We start from the raw sequence: 16957 nt of genomic DNA, 5'->3' as shown, positions 1-16957 counted from the left end.
GCTAATAAACATGGGATCTCTACTGTGCAAATGCACTGTTTTGTGAGAGTATCCAGAAAAGTACACAGACATTTTGTAGAAGTGATAATGCAAATGCAAAAATGCACACAAATTTGTCAAACACTATTGCAGCTGTTTAAACCAAAAACAGAACAAGAACCTACAAAGAAGAGTTACTGTAAATATATTTCAAGATATAGTTCTGGCAGCCATTGTTCAAAAAAAAAAAAAACAACTCATGTTTAGTTATTAAACAGGAACAAAGTGAGGTTGAATAATCGTTTAAAACATATGCTGGCTGATGTGTTTATTTGATTAATAAACCAATAAGCAAACAGGAACACATCTGTTTAACAACGTCTTGATGTTATCTTGAGACTACAGAATTACAATGCAATGATAAAAAGCTTTCACCAAAAAATTACCTCAAATGTAAGTGTCTCCATTAGAAAGCAGAAAAAATAAAATAAAATGATGGATGAAATGTGGAAACAAGTAGTGATCAAAGTTTTAGGTACAATTCTTCAAAATCTATAGTCAAACATTATCTTTCTATGCCTTTATTTAAAGAGACAATCTTGACTTTATCATAACAAAGGAACTGTATACAGAAATACTCATTTATTCGTGTTAATACCCTCTACTCATGTTAATGTGCACTGGAAATAATATCAACAATCTAGCAGATGTCTTATGCCTTGTCTCTTATGCCAGGTAGGCAATTATCCCATATATAAATAAGTGAAATGAGTCCCTGCAAAGATTCACACACGTGCTAAACTTGACTGCAGTGAGACTATCCACAGTGAATGAAGCTAAGCACAGTGTGTGAAGTTAACCATGTCTTTCCATTGATTTCAAAGGCTTTTGGAGAAGGTCTTATGTGTTTTAGGTGCTGAACAGAAGATTTATTATGTGGGATTCACTATAGTGAGAAACTAAACATGGGATAATTATGAGGATCCCAAAAGCAAATCTAATCTAACGAAGACAGCAACCTGCCATCTTTTCAAGTATAACTCCATAACAAGCACAACATACAATAGCCAATGAATAAGAAGGCAAGATGGTGAAACGCAAAAGAAGTGCTCAGCATACAGCTGGATCAGTGATTTTTAAATATGAAAAATTAGAATTCTTTCAAGAGTTTTTAATTAGTTAATGCCAAAATGATAATTTAGTTCCATATGTTGCTCCTTACTTTTAATCCTTAGCAATGAAGGTCAAAAAACCCAAGCACAAGATGACACAAACAAAGCCAACAATTAGAGCAGAAATGTCACAAATATGGAAACAGTAAATTTTTTCACCTCAAAACTACTTAGTTTCTCAGTATTTAAAGGAAAAAATCCATTAAAAACAGTAAGATTTTTTTTCTTATTCTCTCAATTCAGGCTATACAGTTCTCTTTTTTTAAAATTACATTCTCTGGAAACCAATACTATGAACCTGAGAAGATATGGTTTGAGTTCTTAATGCTATTTTAGTTAGATTCTCAATCTGCACTCTCAGCATTCTAAGCAAAAAGATCAAGGACTGTGTTATAGTTACAGGATGAGCTCTGCTTCAGACCCCTTTTGATCCCTCATGAATGCAACCGTCTGGTGACAGGTTTTACTACCTTCACCCCTTTTTTGGTGGAACCACGCATTCTACCTCTCTCAGAATAGGTCTCTGGGCTGCAGCCCCCTGTTTACCAACCACATTAATACAACAGGCCCAAGTGTGTTTAGCTACTGTAAACCCTTTCCCTCCAGGGTCAGTGACATGGGCTGATTAAAGTGACTCAAACAGCTTCTTCAAAACAAGGAATTTTTTATTCACCCAAGGGTGCACAGCAAGTAGAGAAAGAGATAAAACAATAAAAGGCCTATACACCTGGGTCTTACCTAAAATTTATTCTTTCTGTGCAAGTTTTATGTAAGTTCCACTCAGCCCAGCCACCCCTGCTGCTGATTTGGGAGAGACAGAAAGCCCCTTCTACATTCTGTCAATGTCTCACTCTCAGAGGGTACGTCTCCACTGTGTTTTAAAACCCATGGCAGCAAGTCTCAAAGCTCGGGTCGATAGACTCTGGCTCACGCTATGGCACTAAAAACAGCTGTGTAGACATTTGGGTTGGGGCTTTGAAGCCCATGTTAACATGGCTGGTAAAAAGGGGAGGCTACAGCCCACGGCCTCACCCAGGCCTTAGAGTCCTAGCTCCAACCCAAGCCGCAACATCTGCACTGCTGTTTTTAACGCTATAGTGCGAGTCCATGTCTGTAGACCCAGGTTTTGAGACTCGCTATGATGGATTTTCAAACACAGTGGAGACATACATATGGAGACTCCTCTTCAACCACTGCTGCCTATTCACTCCCCCGCCTTTCTAGGCTAGGGTCTTTCATGGTTTAATATCCTTTTGAAACTAGGCTTGAGCCTGGGAGAAATTAACCTGCTAGCCTGCTTGAAGCCAGGCAGATGGGCATTTCCCAATTAAGGGGCCTTTCACGTTCCCTTAAGGACCCTTTGTATTCTCTCTGAAGGTATCTTATCTCTGTCGTCATTGTTTCATTTCCCATTAGTTCCCTCCTAACAGCCTCCTTTGATTTAATTCCATGAAATCAGGCAGCATAATATCCAGCAGGTAAACTGAGGCAAATGTGATTGTCAGAAAATAATACAGATAACTCCCTCATGCTCCACAGACTGAACAGTCAGAGATTGAATTACTCTCTCAGCCCCAGAAGTGATCCCTCAAGAACAGGGCTGAATTACGGACATGGGGAAGCTTTCACCACCATTACTATATACATTCCGTGGGTAGAAGCTTCAGTTTCCAGTATTCTCAATCTAGCACTTTTACAAACACATTTTATTAGTTTTAAAAAGCTAAGTGGAATTCAGCTACTGATTTTAAAATCTGTTCGATCTAATATCACTTCTCATAGACAGCAAAGTTTTATTTTAATGTAGTTTACCTGTCTCACATTACAGTCACTGATATGTTAAAGGTTATGATGCAGAGGAGATAACAACATTTTATAGAAGAATGAATTACCACTACGTACTTTAACACTGAAATTGTACCAATTGTCTTTGGTTCACTTTAAATAGTACCGATCCAATTTTTCATAGATAGCTAATGTCACTGCAAACACACGACTGGAAATTTAGTCAATATTTCCCTCCCCCAGCCCCACCAAGATTTCCCATACATAGGCATGGGAATAACTAGTGACACCAATAAAAAGAAAAGGAGTACTTGTGGCACCTTAGAGACTAACAAATTTATTAGAGGATAAGCTTTCATGAGCAATAGCTCACTTCATCGGATGTATACAGTGAGCTGTAGCTCACGAAAGGTTATCCTCTAATAAATTTGTTAGTCTCTAAGGTGCCACAAGTACTCCTTTTCTTTTTACAGATACAGACTAACACGGCTGCTACTCTAAAACCTCTCATAGTGACACCAATGCAACCCTTCTCCCCTATATCTGCTACTACATCCAACAAGAGAGATAATAAACATTAGATTGTTTCTGCTAAATGATATGCAGTGAAATAGTTAGCCATTTTGATATGTAACTCCATCCATTAAGATGAACAGCAACAGTTCATATTTCTGTTAGAGCTAGTTCTGCAAAATCTGGCAGACATCACTTTATGTTCAGTTTACACTTTCAGATGGTCTTTGAAACATACAGACTAGATAGCCAACATTTTGAAATGAAAGCTTAAATTCTGAAGTACAATTGTGCTATACTCAAAAATGAGGCAGAAATTTACATGGCCATATAACCAATTAAAGTAACAACTTAAAGTTGTCCTGGTTAACGCTGTTTCATTGTTACATTGCTGATCACTTAGAGAACATGCTCATTTAAAGTTGTGCAGTGCTCCCTTATAATGTTGTTTGGCAGCCACTTGCTTTGTCCACTGCTTGCAGAAAGAGCAGCCCGTTGGAGCTAGCTGGTGGGAGCTTGGAACCAGGATGGACCGGATGCCCCCCTAAGTTCCCTGTGTGGCAGCCGCCAAGCAGGCATGTCCTCCTGCCCCCCATCTCCATAGAGTCCTAGTTCATCATTTAGCAGTAAGCCATTCCCTGGGAAATATCCCACCCTCTGATTCCACCACCTCAACCAAGCTTCACAATCATCATTGCTGTGTACTATATTAAACTGTTTGTTTAAAACTTATACAGTGTATATACATATATACAAAATATAGTTTTTTGTCTGGTGAAAAAAATTTCCATGGAACCTAATCCCCCCCATTTTGCATTAATTCTTATGGGGGAATTAGATTCACTTAACATCATTTCGCTTAAAGTAGCATTTTTCAGGAACATAACTACAACGTTAAGCGAGGAGTTACTGTATACTCAGGGCCCCAACTGCAACACTCCTTTCTTCACATACATGTTTGATCAAGCCTGTGAACGGCTTCTCCTCAGTCTAAATATTTTAAAACTTGAATAAGAAAATACTGGACTTATTGTTTGGTATAATACTGTACTCTTTATACAATTCATGTGGCCCCATGAATGCCTTGTACAGTCTCTGCAGGGCAAGGAAAGAAGAGAAGATGACAGGTACCCTGAGGAGTTTAGAAACATACAAGGCAGAGAGAACTGGTTACTCCACACATCTCTAAAGCTCTGCAGGGGAGAGGAAGGAAGGAGGAGCTGGAATCTGTAGAGCTCCGAAATTCCACAGGGCAGATGAACCAGGAGAGGGAGGTGGGGGAGGGCTTAAAGGGGTCAGTTATTCTGCGCCATTGCAAAGGTCTCTAGAACAGCATGAACTGGGGTAACTTGCAAAATATATAAGCTTATCTGAGCTGTACAAGATAGGGAAATACATAGTCATGGTGGAGTGGGGACCTTGCAGAGCTCCTGAGTTCCATATTGGCCCTATATTCAAAAGAAGGAAATTAACAGACAGATAAATTTGTTACTTTTAGCACAAGCATCTCCTCACCAAAATTTTTTGATCCAAGCCAAAAATTACAACAAGGTTAGAGGTGTTAAGATTGCTACCTCTCTCTGAAGTGCAAACATATTCACACCAAGGATTGTTCCAGTTTAAGAAAGCCTAAGCATTTAAAAGTCTGCAAATGAATAGTTAAAGGAAGGTAGATACGTATTCAAGTATCCTCACAGTTCAGATATTCTCTGAAACAAACATGCATGTGTAAAAATAAAATCACATTGCACATTCCAAAAACAACCTTAATTCAGACTTCCATTATCTACCCACCTAACATTTAACAGGAAATGCTTATTGGAACAACAACAGTTTTGAGAATATTTGAAATCACTGATTACAGATGAAAACACCAAACATTCTCCAAGTTTCTTTGACCCCCTTTCTCTTCTTCCTAGGTAATTAGGTAATGTAGTAGCTTCATTTAATCAAAAGGGTATACTGAGATCTGTGCCCTATTGAGTAGAGCATGACTGGGGAAATATTGTTAAGTATTTTCAGACCTCTCAACATTGGTCTAATTCTGCTCCCATTGAGTTCAACAGATGCTGGTTAGGCCAGCACTGAGCACTTCTGAAAAACTTCTGAAAAACCCACCTACAATCTGTATCTCATATGGAACGTGGAGTCTCACTTTGAAAGGATAAACAGGAAAAAAGGGCATGGGGAGATACAGGGCTATATATTTCCAGGATATATAATTAAGGTGGAAGTAACAGATTTTGTTTTCAACCTCAGAATGGAATAGTGGACGAAGAAAAATAGTTGTGTCTCTGGCCTGACCATGAAGGATGAGACATGATATATTGGAGTCTCTTGGCCAAAACAGGTAGTTGGGACTGGCAAGAGCTTAGTTTCTGGTTTGTATATGGAGGATAATAGGCAAAATGTTGGTTTCTACGGCCAATAATGAGCAGGTGAACTGAAGGATACTGGGGGGGAGGAGGGCAGGGGGAGTATGTGAGTGATTTTAAGGTTTGTAATTTATATGCAAAATATAGATGTGATAAAGGGTAAGTGTCAAAAGGCTTCTGATTAATAGGTTAATGCTGGGTAGAAAAATGGCACAGAATTTACACTGATTAAAAAAAATCACAATGCATATTCTACAAACACATGTACATTTATTTAAGGGACTATATGAACTGTGAGAACATTTAAATAGTTATCTACCTTGCATTAATGGTTCATTTTCATATATTTATATGCTATGGAGGTTATTTAAAACTGTAACCCTGTTTTGTAAACATATGTTTCAATTTTAATGTTAAGTAGCAACCACAACCTTAGGTAACAATTAGTTTCTGTCTCTGTATTACAGTACACAATTTAGGAAAGCTCAAAATATTTTTTTTCTTTTTGAGGCAGAAATTTATTGCTCTGTTTCCCTGCCTCACTGGAGAGATCACTACATATGCCAGCAGGGGAGGTTGCTTCTCCTCTACATGGCTGTACAAAACTAACTTTTCATGCTAAAAAGAGAGTTTTTTTAAAAAGATTTTATTGTCTGGATACCAATGCACAGATTTTATCAACCTACTCTAATCTAATGAAACACTCCCTACCAGACTAGTTAGGGAAGAAAGCAAAGTTCTATTCAGTGTGATGGATCAACATTCATCATTATCATATGAAAATCATGGCAAAGCTAAAACATGTTCTAAGCCTTTTTGTTTGGCTTCATTACCTCCGAGTTCGCGTACTCTGCCTGCAAACGCTTGCACTCATCTTTCAGCTTCTCTGATTCTCTCTCACGCTCCAAAGTCATCTTGTCCATCAATGTCTGAACTTGGACCAGCTCCTTCTTTAGAACAGAAACATCCTCCACACCAGGTCTTTGCAGCTGAAAGGCAGCATAACAATAATTACTACCTATAAGGATTTCTAATACTGACACATATGTTTTCAGTATCGCTTCATATTCACTCTCTGCAAAAGCTTCCAAATTCATTTCTTAAGATTTCCTGCTGAAACTATTTTAAGTTATTTCCAGACTCTTTATTTTAAGATACACTTTCATTTTTATCTAAACAGAGAATGATATTATTTATCAGTGTTTTTATTATATATATTGCTGTAGCACCCAAAGCCCCTAATCAGGTGTGAGGCATTAGGCACTCTGTTCACATTCATAAAGACAGAGTCCCTGCCCTGAAGAGCTTACAATACAAAAGAACAACAGAACACATGAGGAGTGGAAGGAAAAGATAAACCTTACAGGCAAAGCAGCCAGGGTGGTAATCCCAGCCATATATCACAGAGACAAGGTGGGTGAGGTAATATCTTTTATTGGCCCAACTTCTGATGATGAGATAGACAAGCTTTTGAGCTTACACAGAGCACTCTGTCAGGTTTGGGAAATGTACTCACAATGTCACAGCTAAATGGAAGGTGGAACAGATTGTTTAGCCTAGTAGTTAACACATATTTCCAGAGATCATTCAAGGTAAAGTGGGGAAGGAGAGGGAAGTTGCGGGAAGGAAGGGTTAGTGGGTTATAGATTGCTGTAATAAGCCATAAATTCAGTATCTCTATTCAGGCCATGATTTTTTGGAGTCTAGCAAAGTTATGAATTCAGAAATCCACCCCAAAGCACATTGCCAAACTCATCCATTTCATCCTCACCCATAACTATTTTACATTCAGCAAAAAAACAGTCCCTTTGCCCAAACCATGGGAACAACCATCGCTACTAAGATGGTTCCCCAATATACCAACCTCTTCAGAGGCCACCTTGAAGAATTTCTGAACAAATGCACCATGAAACCAATGATATACCTGAGATACATGGATGACATTTTTATCCTCTACACAAATGACCTAAACTCCTCCACAACGTCAACAACCACCACCCATCCACTAAACTCTCTCTAGAACAGTGATTCTCAACCAGAGGTCCAGGGGCCCGAAGCAGGTTTCAGGGGGTCCACCAAGCAGGGCCGGCATTAGACTTGCTGGGACCCAGGGCAGAAAGCCGAAGCCCCACCGCCTGGGGCTGAAGCCCAGGGTTACAAGCCCAGCCATCCAGGGCTGAAGCCAAAGCCCAGGCAACTTCGCTTTGCAGGGCCCCATGGTGTGGGGCCACGGGCAATTGCCCTGCTTGATACTCCCTAATGCTGGCCCTGGCTTCTTTATGCAGAAAAACAGTTGTTGTAGCACAGATGGGCCATGGAGTTTTTATAGCATGTTGGGGGGGCCTCAGAAAGAAAAAGACTGAGAACCCCTGCTCTAGAACACTCCCACACTAGCATCAACTTCCAGGGTATCACAACCAGTTTCAACAATGGAAGCCTACAGACAACTATATACAATAAATCCACAGATCACCACACCTATTTTCACATATCCAGACACACCAAGAAATCCGTTTTCTATAGCCAGGCACTCAGATAGCACAGAATGTGCTCTGAAGAGAAAGTCCAGGATATATACACTTAAAACCACCTTCACCAAGCAAGGACACTCCACCAGAGAAGTAGATAGCATCATGGAATGGGCCATCCAAACACCCTGAGAGAACCTGCTTCAATATAGAAATAAAACCCCCTCTGACCACACAACTCTACTTTCCACCTACCACACCACACTAAAACCCATACGGGGTATATCATCAAACAATTACAACTCATACTCAATGGGGACAACATCCTGAAATAAACCTTTCTTGAACCTCCTCTTCTGGTCTTCAAACAACCCCCCAACTCCTCTCCAAGCTCATCATCAGACGCAAGCTCCCTGCAGATCAGGGCCCACCAACTCAAAGTAGCACCAGACATTGTCAGAACAGATGCAAAACTGTAGACATATCTCCATTTCTGCTATAATCAACACGCCCCACAACACACATTTCAAGGTCCATGAGTCCTACACATGCCTATCACAACATATGGTGTACTTCATCCAGTGCAATAAATGCCCCAATAACAACTATATGGGTGAAATGAGACAATCACTATGTTCTCGAATGAACTCTCACAGAAAAACGATAAAAGACAAAAACATGGTATCACCCATGGGTGAACACTTTTCACAAAAGCGATCGCTCTATATCTGACCTATCTGTCCTCTTCCTCAAAGGAAACTTTCTTTCCTTTTCTTTCTTTCAGAGGCTTGCTTCCGGCAACTCACAGAAGTTACTAGATCGCAGGCCCTGGTTCTCATGGGAGACTTCAATCACCATGATATCTGCTGGGAAAGCAATACAGCGGTGCACAGACAATCCAGGAAGTTTTTGGAAAGTGTAGGGGACAATTTCCTGGTGCAAGTGCTGGAGGAACCAACTAGGGGCAGAGCTCTTCTTGACCTGCTGCTCACAAACCAGGAAGAATTAGTAGGGGAAGCAAAAGTGGATGGGAACCTGGGAGGCAGTGACCATGAGAGGGTCGAGTTCCGGATCCTGACACAGGGAAGAAAGGAGAGCAGCAGAATACGGACCCTGGACTTCAGAAAAGCAGACTTTGACTCCCTCAGGGAACTGATGGGCAGGATCCCCTGGGAGAATAACGTGAGGGGGAAAGGAGTCCAGGAGAGCTGGCTGTATTTTAAAGAATCCTTATTGAGGTTACAGGGACAAACCATCCCGATGTGTAGAAAGAATAGTAAATATGGCTTGGCTTAACAGTGAAATCCTTGCTGATCTTAAACACAGAAAAGAAGCTAACAAGAAGTGGAAGATTGGACAAATGACAAGGGAAGAGTATAAAAATATTGCTCGGGCATGCAGGAATGAAATCAGGAAGGCCAAATCACACTTGGAGTTGCAGTTGGCAAGAGACGTTAAGAGTAACAAGAAGGGTTTCTTCAGGTATGTTAGCAACAAGAAGAAAGTCAAGGAAAGTGTGGGCCCCTTACTGAATGGGGGAGGCAACCTAGTGACAGAGGATGTGGAAAAAGCTAATGTACTCAATGCTTTTTTTGCCTCTGTCTTCACGAACAAGGTCAGCTCCCAGACTACTGCACTGGGCAGCACAGCATGGGGAGGAGGTGACCACCCCTCTGTGGAGAAAGAAGTGGTTCGGGACTATTTAGAAAAGCTGGACGAGCACAAGTCCATGGGGCCGGATGCGCTGCATCCAAGAGTGCTAAAGGAGTTGGCGGATGTGATTGCAGAGCCATTGGCCATTATCTTTGAAAACTCATGGCTATCGGGGGAAGTCCCGGAAGACTGGAAAAAGGCTAATATAGTGCCCATATTTTAAAAAGGGAAGGAGGAGGATCCTGGGAACTACAGGCCAGTCAGGCTCACCTCAGTCCCTGGAAAAATCATGGAGCAGGTCCTCAAGGAATCAATTTTGAAGCACTTAGAGGAGAGGAAAGTGATCAGGAACACTCAGCATGGGTTCACCAAGGGCAAGTCATGCCCGACTAATCTAATTGCCTTCTATGACGAGATAACTGGCTCTGTGGATGAGGGGAAAGCAGTGGACATGTTGTTCCTTGACTTTAGCAAAGCTTTTGACATGGTCTCCCACAGTATCCTTGCCAGCAAGTTAAAGAAGTATGGGCTGGATGAATGGACTATAAGGTGGATAGAAAGCTGGCTAGATTGTCGGCCTCAACGGGTAGTGATCAATGGCTCCAAGTCTAGCTGGCAGCCGCTATCAAGTGGAGTGCCCCAAGGGTTGGTCCTGGGGCCGGTTTTGTTCAATGTCTTCATAAATGATCTGGAGGATGGTGTGGATTGCACTCTCAGCAAGTTCGCAGATGACACTAAACTGGGAGGAGAGGTAGATACGCTGGAGGGTAGGGATAGGATACAGAGGGACCTAGACAAATTGGAGGATTGGGCCAAAAGAAATCGGATGAGGTTCAACAGGGACAAGTGCAGAGTCCTGCATTTACGACGGAAGAATCCCATGCACCGCTACAGACTAGGGACCGAATGGCTAGGCAGCAGTTCTGCAGAAAAGGACTGAGGGGTTACAGTGGACGAGAAGCTGGATATGAGTCAACAGTGTGCCCTTGTTGCCAAGGAGGCCAATGGCATTTTGGGATGTATAAGTAGGGGCATTGTCAGCAGATTGAGGGACGTGATCATTCCCCTCTATTCGACATTGGTGAGGCCTCATCTGGAGTACTGTGTCCAGTTTTGGGCCCCACACTACAAGAAAGATGTGGAAAAATTGGAGATCGTCCAGCGGAGGGCAACAAAAATGATTAGGGGACTGGAACACGTGACTTATGAGGAGAGGCTGAGGGAACTGGGATTGTTTAGTCTGCGGAAGAGAAGAATGAGGGGGGATTTGATAGCTGCTTTCAGCTACCTGAAAGGGGGTTCCAAAGAGGATGGATCTAGACTGTTCTCAGTGGTAGCAGATGACAGAACGAGGAGTAATGGTCTCAAGTTGCAGTGGGGAAGGTTTAAGTTGGATATTAGGAAAAACTTTTTCACTAGGGGGGAGGTGAAACACTGGAATGCATTACCTAAGGAGGTGGTGGAATCTCCTTCCTTAGAAGTTTTTAAGGTCAGGCTTGACAAAGCCCTGGCTGGGATGATTTAGCTGGGGATTGGTCCTGCTTTGAGCAGGGGGTTGGACTAGATGACCTGCTGAGGTCCCTTCCAACCCTGATATTTTATGATTAAACCTCGACAACACCTTCAAAAGACATGCGTGGGAACTTAAATTCATAATTTTGCTCGACACTAAAATTATAGTCCGAATAGAGACACTGGATTTACATCTTATTACAACAACCTATAACCCACAAAATCCACCTCCAGCTTCTCCCTCCCCATGACTGGAGAGCTGTTAACAGGTCACTTTACCTTGAATGGTCCCTTGAAATATGTGTTAGCTATTTATGTAAACAATCTGTTCCACCTTGTATTTAGCTCTGACATTTTGAATACATTTCCCACACAAGAAGAAGAGCTCTATGGAGCTCAAACCCTGTCTCTCTCACCTACAGATGTTGGTCCAATAAAAGATATTACCTCACCCACTTTGTCTTGCTAATATTCTGGGACCAACACAGCAACACCACCACTGCATGGGTTGTTTACATATTTGTTTTATGTGTGTTACCCCAAAAAATGTTTTAGGTGAGCTTTTGGAGTGGAAAGTAGCACTTGGAGCTGAAGTGGGAGGAAGGGGGCTGTGTTGGACAGGGAACAGGAAAGAGAATAAAGATGAGACGGGAGTCAGAGAGGAAGGGGAGAAGGAGGGACAGAAGCACAATGGCCAGGAGAGTGAGGTTGGGCAGCTGAAGGATTGCCGTGGCAGGAAGGGGTGGACAGAGGAATGAAGAAAGGCCACTAATCAACAGCAATACAGAAGAGGAAAAGAAAAATCCAGAGTCCAAGTTTCACAGCTGAGTGAGTGAATGAAGATGACAGGAGGCTAGAAGACACCTCCTGGCTACTCTGCTTTTCTTTATATAGAAGAAAGGCTGCTGGGTAGCTTCTTCTGAGACCATGATTGTGAAAAAGGGTTACTAGGAATAACTTTTCTTTAGTATTTTGCCTTTGTGGAGCCACACTATTGGAATACATGTGCCCTGGGCAGCCAAGAGCAACAACAGTAACACCAGTGTAGACAAAGTGATGACAGCTGCCAGCCTTTCAACCAGCACATCACCGAGGTCTGAGCAGAGCTGCTCTTACGAATGCAGTTGCCCGGTGGCAGCAACAGTGAAAAACATGAGGGGCAAAAGGCTAATATAGAGACACCCATTGAAGTCAACAACAATGGATCTATTCACATGAGTATATTCTAATCATAGTCAGTAAGGGTTGCAAAATTAGGCCTAAGTAAAACACGTATGAGGATTAATATTTTGTTTATGAAAGTCCTGAAATGAGGGAAGCCACACACAAGCCTCTGAACAGAGCACAAACAAGCATCATGTCATACATACCTAACAATAATGCAAATCACTGAATAACCAGAGCAGGCAGAACATACATTCCTTGGCTGGGAAGTTATTGGAAGTCTAGAGCAATGGAATAGATAGTTTAGAAGAGGGGATTTTCTGAGCCCCTCTTCCTCTCACAAATAAATCACTGTCCAAGTAAACAATGATAGTCTATTTTAAGGTTATGTTTAGAATGGGCAAATGACTGAAAACCCTCTCCTTCTCATTTGGGAAAGGCATAATCAATAAATAAATAAATAATAAAAAATGTGGTATGAATTACCAGTTCAGTCTTTAAATCTTCTATTATGGCTCTCTCTTTCTGTAGTTCTTGCATCAGGTTTGTCACTTTCTGCTCTGCACTTTCTCGAAGACTCATTTCCTCATCATACTTTGCCTTAATATCTAGTTAAGAAGGAAGTTATGCAAAAGATCATTCATTCAGGTTTTAATTAAAAGAAGAACCGATTGCATAATAATTTTATGTACTTACCTACAATTTCAGTAGCCAGCTGTGCGGCTTTTTGCTCAAACAGGTCTTTCATCTGCTTAATATTAAAATTTTCTACTTGGGTCTCTTCGAGTTGCCGTTCTAATGTTTCTAGCTCAAAAACAGCAGTATTTATTGAAAAAACTAAAATCAGAGGTTATACAGAAACTCGTGTTGATAAAAGAGTATTACAAATGAATAACTCACCAAAGCTCACTTAATCTTCAATAGGATTGTTCATATGCTTAAAGTTAAACATGTGCTCAAGTGCTTTGCTGGAACAGGACGGTGAGCACAGCATTTTGAGGAATGAGCTCATAATCTAGCTAACCATTGGAAATTAGTTTATCCATTTTGGTCACTTTTTGTACACTGCTAATTTCTGAGCCCTGAGGTGCAGTCAGAAGTTAATTAATAAGGATCAGCCAGAGATTGTGTGTGTACATAAGAAAGTTATTATTCCATGAGTGTCTCATGCAAATATAACATGGAACAAAAAAATTATAAACATGCAGATTTTTAAAAAAAGTGTTTTCTTTGGCAGCAAGCAGGGAAGACTGGCACTGAAATCAACGGAATGAGCATGGACAATTGGTGTAATTCAAATGTCAACACTCTGTCTTCCTCAGCACAATGGCTGTTTGGATATCTAAAATGATTAAGAACATGTTCAAAAATCAAAACCATGATCAGAATTACTTTTATGATCACAATAATTTCACCTCCTTTATCCTAGAAATGATGGAACCAATCAACCTCTTTCTAATGTTTCTTTACTCTAAAAATGAATTAGGCAACCTTTCGTGTCCCTCTAAACTTATTGAAAAAAATGTAGGCAAGAGAAGACATTACATAATTGTACCATTTTAGCCTTTCAATATAGGAAAAAGTATTTTTCATCCAGTCTGAAGTTTCACTTAACTTAATCTTTCTAACATACAGTACTGTAGTATTTCAATGCAATGTAGAAACTTCTCTATTAAAATATTTCTCACCTGTAGATGCAGAAGTTGTCACTCCATCAGGCTTAGATTCCTTAAGAAAAGAAAAAATGAAGAATAAGTGTGTCACTAGACAGTAAAGGTAATAACAAAAGTTTCAATAGCAGACATTTCCTGAACATTTGAAAGAATTCCATACTTGAAGCCTCTAGAAAGTTTACAAAAATAGACTTATGTGCTTCAATGCTGCAGAGCAATTTAGGACAGAAAAGGCCAAGACGACTTTCCATCATCTTATATCACTTAGCTATCATACTGATTCAGAACAGCAAGACTCCAATGCTAACGAGCCTTCTGTTATACTGAAATCTGCCTCTACAGCAATATATGTTGTTATACGCACTATTACATGCAAAAGGAGCAGCAGCAAAGAAAGGAAAGAGAGATTTTCCCAAAAGGTTCAAGCAATTCTATACTTTTAATCCTTCACATATAGAGCGAAATTCACCCCTAATTTCTATTTCTGAGGTTTGTATAAATCAGTTCTGAAGTAACTCTTCTATATATGGAAATAAATTAGAGTTCCATTGTTTCAGGAGGGAAGTTTAATAAGGTGAAAGAGGCTACAATTAACTTTGTTTGGTGGATGTTTTTGGAGAAGATTTTGGAGGTTTTTAAGATTATATTGCCATTTTCAGAAATACTTTGGAAGCAATAAAACTACAACTTCTCAAATAGATGCAATAACAGTGAAGAGACAGATAACCTGGGCATGGTCTGAATGAGCATACTGTGAGGAAAAATCTGACTGGAAATTAACGACCATGTAGTCATGAACAATCATAGCACCTTTACCATCCCTTTAACCTCATTCACAGTTATTTCACTGTATAGACAACCGATTTTTTAAAACACTTCAGGAATCAATTTATGGAACTAATTGAATTGGGCCACGTGCCTTACAACAAGGTATTAATCTTCAATGTCAAAGATGATAATAAACTGCTTGTTGTAAACCTGCTTCAAGTATTTTAAAGCAATTACTTGCTGCCGCTGCACTTTTTCTAATTCTTTCTTCAGCTCTTCTGAGTACCATCTCTCCTCCTAAACAAGGGGGGGCCGGGAAGAGAAAGTGTATTACAAACTCACAATTTAAGCTGCTAGCACAGTTCACAATTTGAAACCATGAACTATATTCAAATAAAATTAATTTCCAACCTTAAGTGAAGCTTGCAAGTCTTGAATTTCTTGTCGGAGTAGTGATATTTCATTGCTGAATAAAGATCCGGGAGTTGAGAAATGAATTAAGTCATTGTTAAATTTTGTTGATTAAACTTCCAGTACATGTAATAGCTCCTATTCAGCTTTATTATTACATAAGCTGGATACAGGACACCTCACATTTGATCAGTGTCTTAATACAGTCTTACATTTTTTATTTTTTTTAATTTAATACAAACTGAACTGCCATACATTATCTCATTTTCACACTAATCACCAGATTTTAAAAGTGCTTAGTCACCTTAAATATCTTAATAATTTTTAGTCTAATGTATTTGGTCTATTCTCAGAATGAGTAATTGCATTACGGTTTATGGAGTTTTCTTTTAACCCTCGTATTGGACCAAAAATAACCCAACTATTTCCATATTGGGGTCTTGGAGACCCCTAATATGTGAAAATTGGAGATAACACATGGGATGCATTTCAAGCTGACTTTACTTGTAACCAGTGAACTATAAAATTATGAATAAGTTAAAACTTTCTAGATTCAGAAGAAGAAGTTACTCACCTTGTGCAGTAATGACAACTCTTCGAGATGTGTGTTTCTATGGGTGCTCCACTATAGGTGTGCTTGCGTCTCTGGGCTGCTGATCAGAGAACTTCAGTAGCAGCGTCCATTACGCCCACACATGCACTGTCTTTCCTTGTGCTGCACCATGAGGCTAGTCAGTGTGCTAAGCCCCCTTGACTTCCTACTCCCACATGGGACTTAAACCTGGTGTTGAGATGACTGACTAGGCCTCCTTTTGAACCCAGGGCCACCTATTCACTTACATACCTCTCAGTGAAAACGGCCTTCCTGACAGCAATTACTTTGGCCAGAAGAAATAGCGGCTCCAGTGCACCTCCCCCCTACACGGTATTCTTTCGGGACAAGGTTACACTCAGGCCACATCCAAAATGCATTCCTAAGGTAACCTCCCTGTTTCACATGAACTAATTGATTCACCTCCCAACCGAACAACAGCACAGAGATGCAAGCACACCTGCAGTGGAGCAGCCCTAGGGACATTATTCGAAGAAGAAGCACTTTACGCAGTACTTGTGTTGCGGTCGAACTGACCCCATGATGAAACACGTTTTTAAGAAAGGAACACACTCCACAGGTATTGGGAGCTAACTGACTCCATGTTTAGACAACAAAAATAGATAGCAACAGCAACAATATAAAAGGCACAAACACAGCAAAGTTGCAATAAATGGCCTACTTCTTTGAACAAATGGAGCTAACAGGTGACATATGTTCTAAGAATAGTAAGTTTTTAAACTTCACACATTTTTTGTGTGTTTTTCTATCTCATTCCCTGGAACAGATGCAACATTTTCCCCATTAGTCTCTGAATCAGTATCCAGGACACTGGACACTACTTCCCTAGAAGCCTTAGGAAAGGCTGGAATTTTCCTTTCATGTACCAGTG

The 16957-nt window shown here is 40.4% G+C and overlaps 1 protein-coding gene across 2 annotated transcripts in view; it reads right to left on the bottom strand.

The window, feature by feature from the left end:
- The window catches only part of EEA1 (early endosome antigen 1), a 136452-nt gene that overhangs the window by 76850 nt on the left and 42645 nt on the right, over window positions 1–16957 (bottom strand). For both annotated transcript variants that reach the window (XM_074941912.1, XM_074941913.1), the window contains 6 exons: window positions 15474–15528; window positions 15300–15359; window positions 14310–14349; window positions 13318–13425; window positions 13108–13229; window positions 6658–6813 (listed from right to left, as the gene is read on the bottom strand). In XM_074941912.1, the coding sequence (XP_074798013.1) occupies window positions 6658–6813; window positions 13108–13229; window positions 13318–13425; window positions 14310–14349; window positions 15300–15359; window positions 15474–15528 (541 nt within the window). The remainder of the gene's footprint in view (window positions 1–6657; window positions 6814–13107; window positions 13230–13317; window positions 13426–14309; window positions 14350–15299; window positions 15360–15473; window positions 15529–16957) is intronic.

Source organism: Natator depressus, chromosome 1 (assembly GCF_965152275.1).
Source record: "Natator depressus isolate rNatDep1 chromosome 1, rNatDep2.hap1, whole genome shotgun sequence".
Taxonomy (NCBI): Eukaryota; Metazoa; Chordata; order Testudines; family Cheloniidae; genus Natator; species Natator depressus.
The sequence above is the reverse complement of the archived record's forward strand: the minus strand, read 5'-3'. Positions and strand labels throughout refer to the sequence as shown.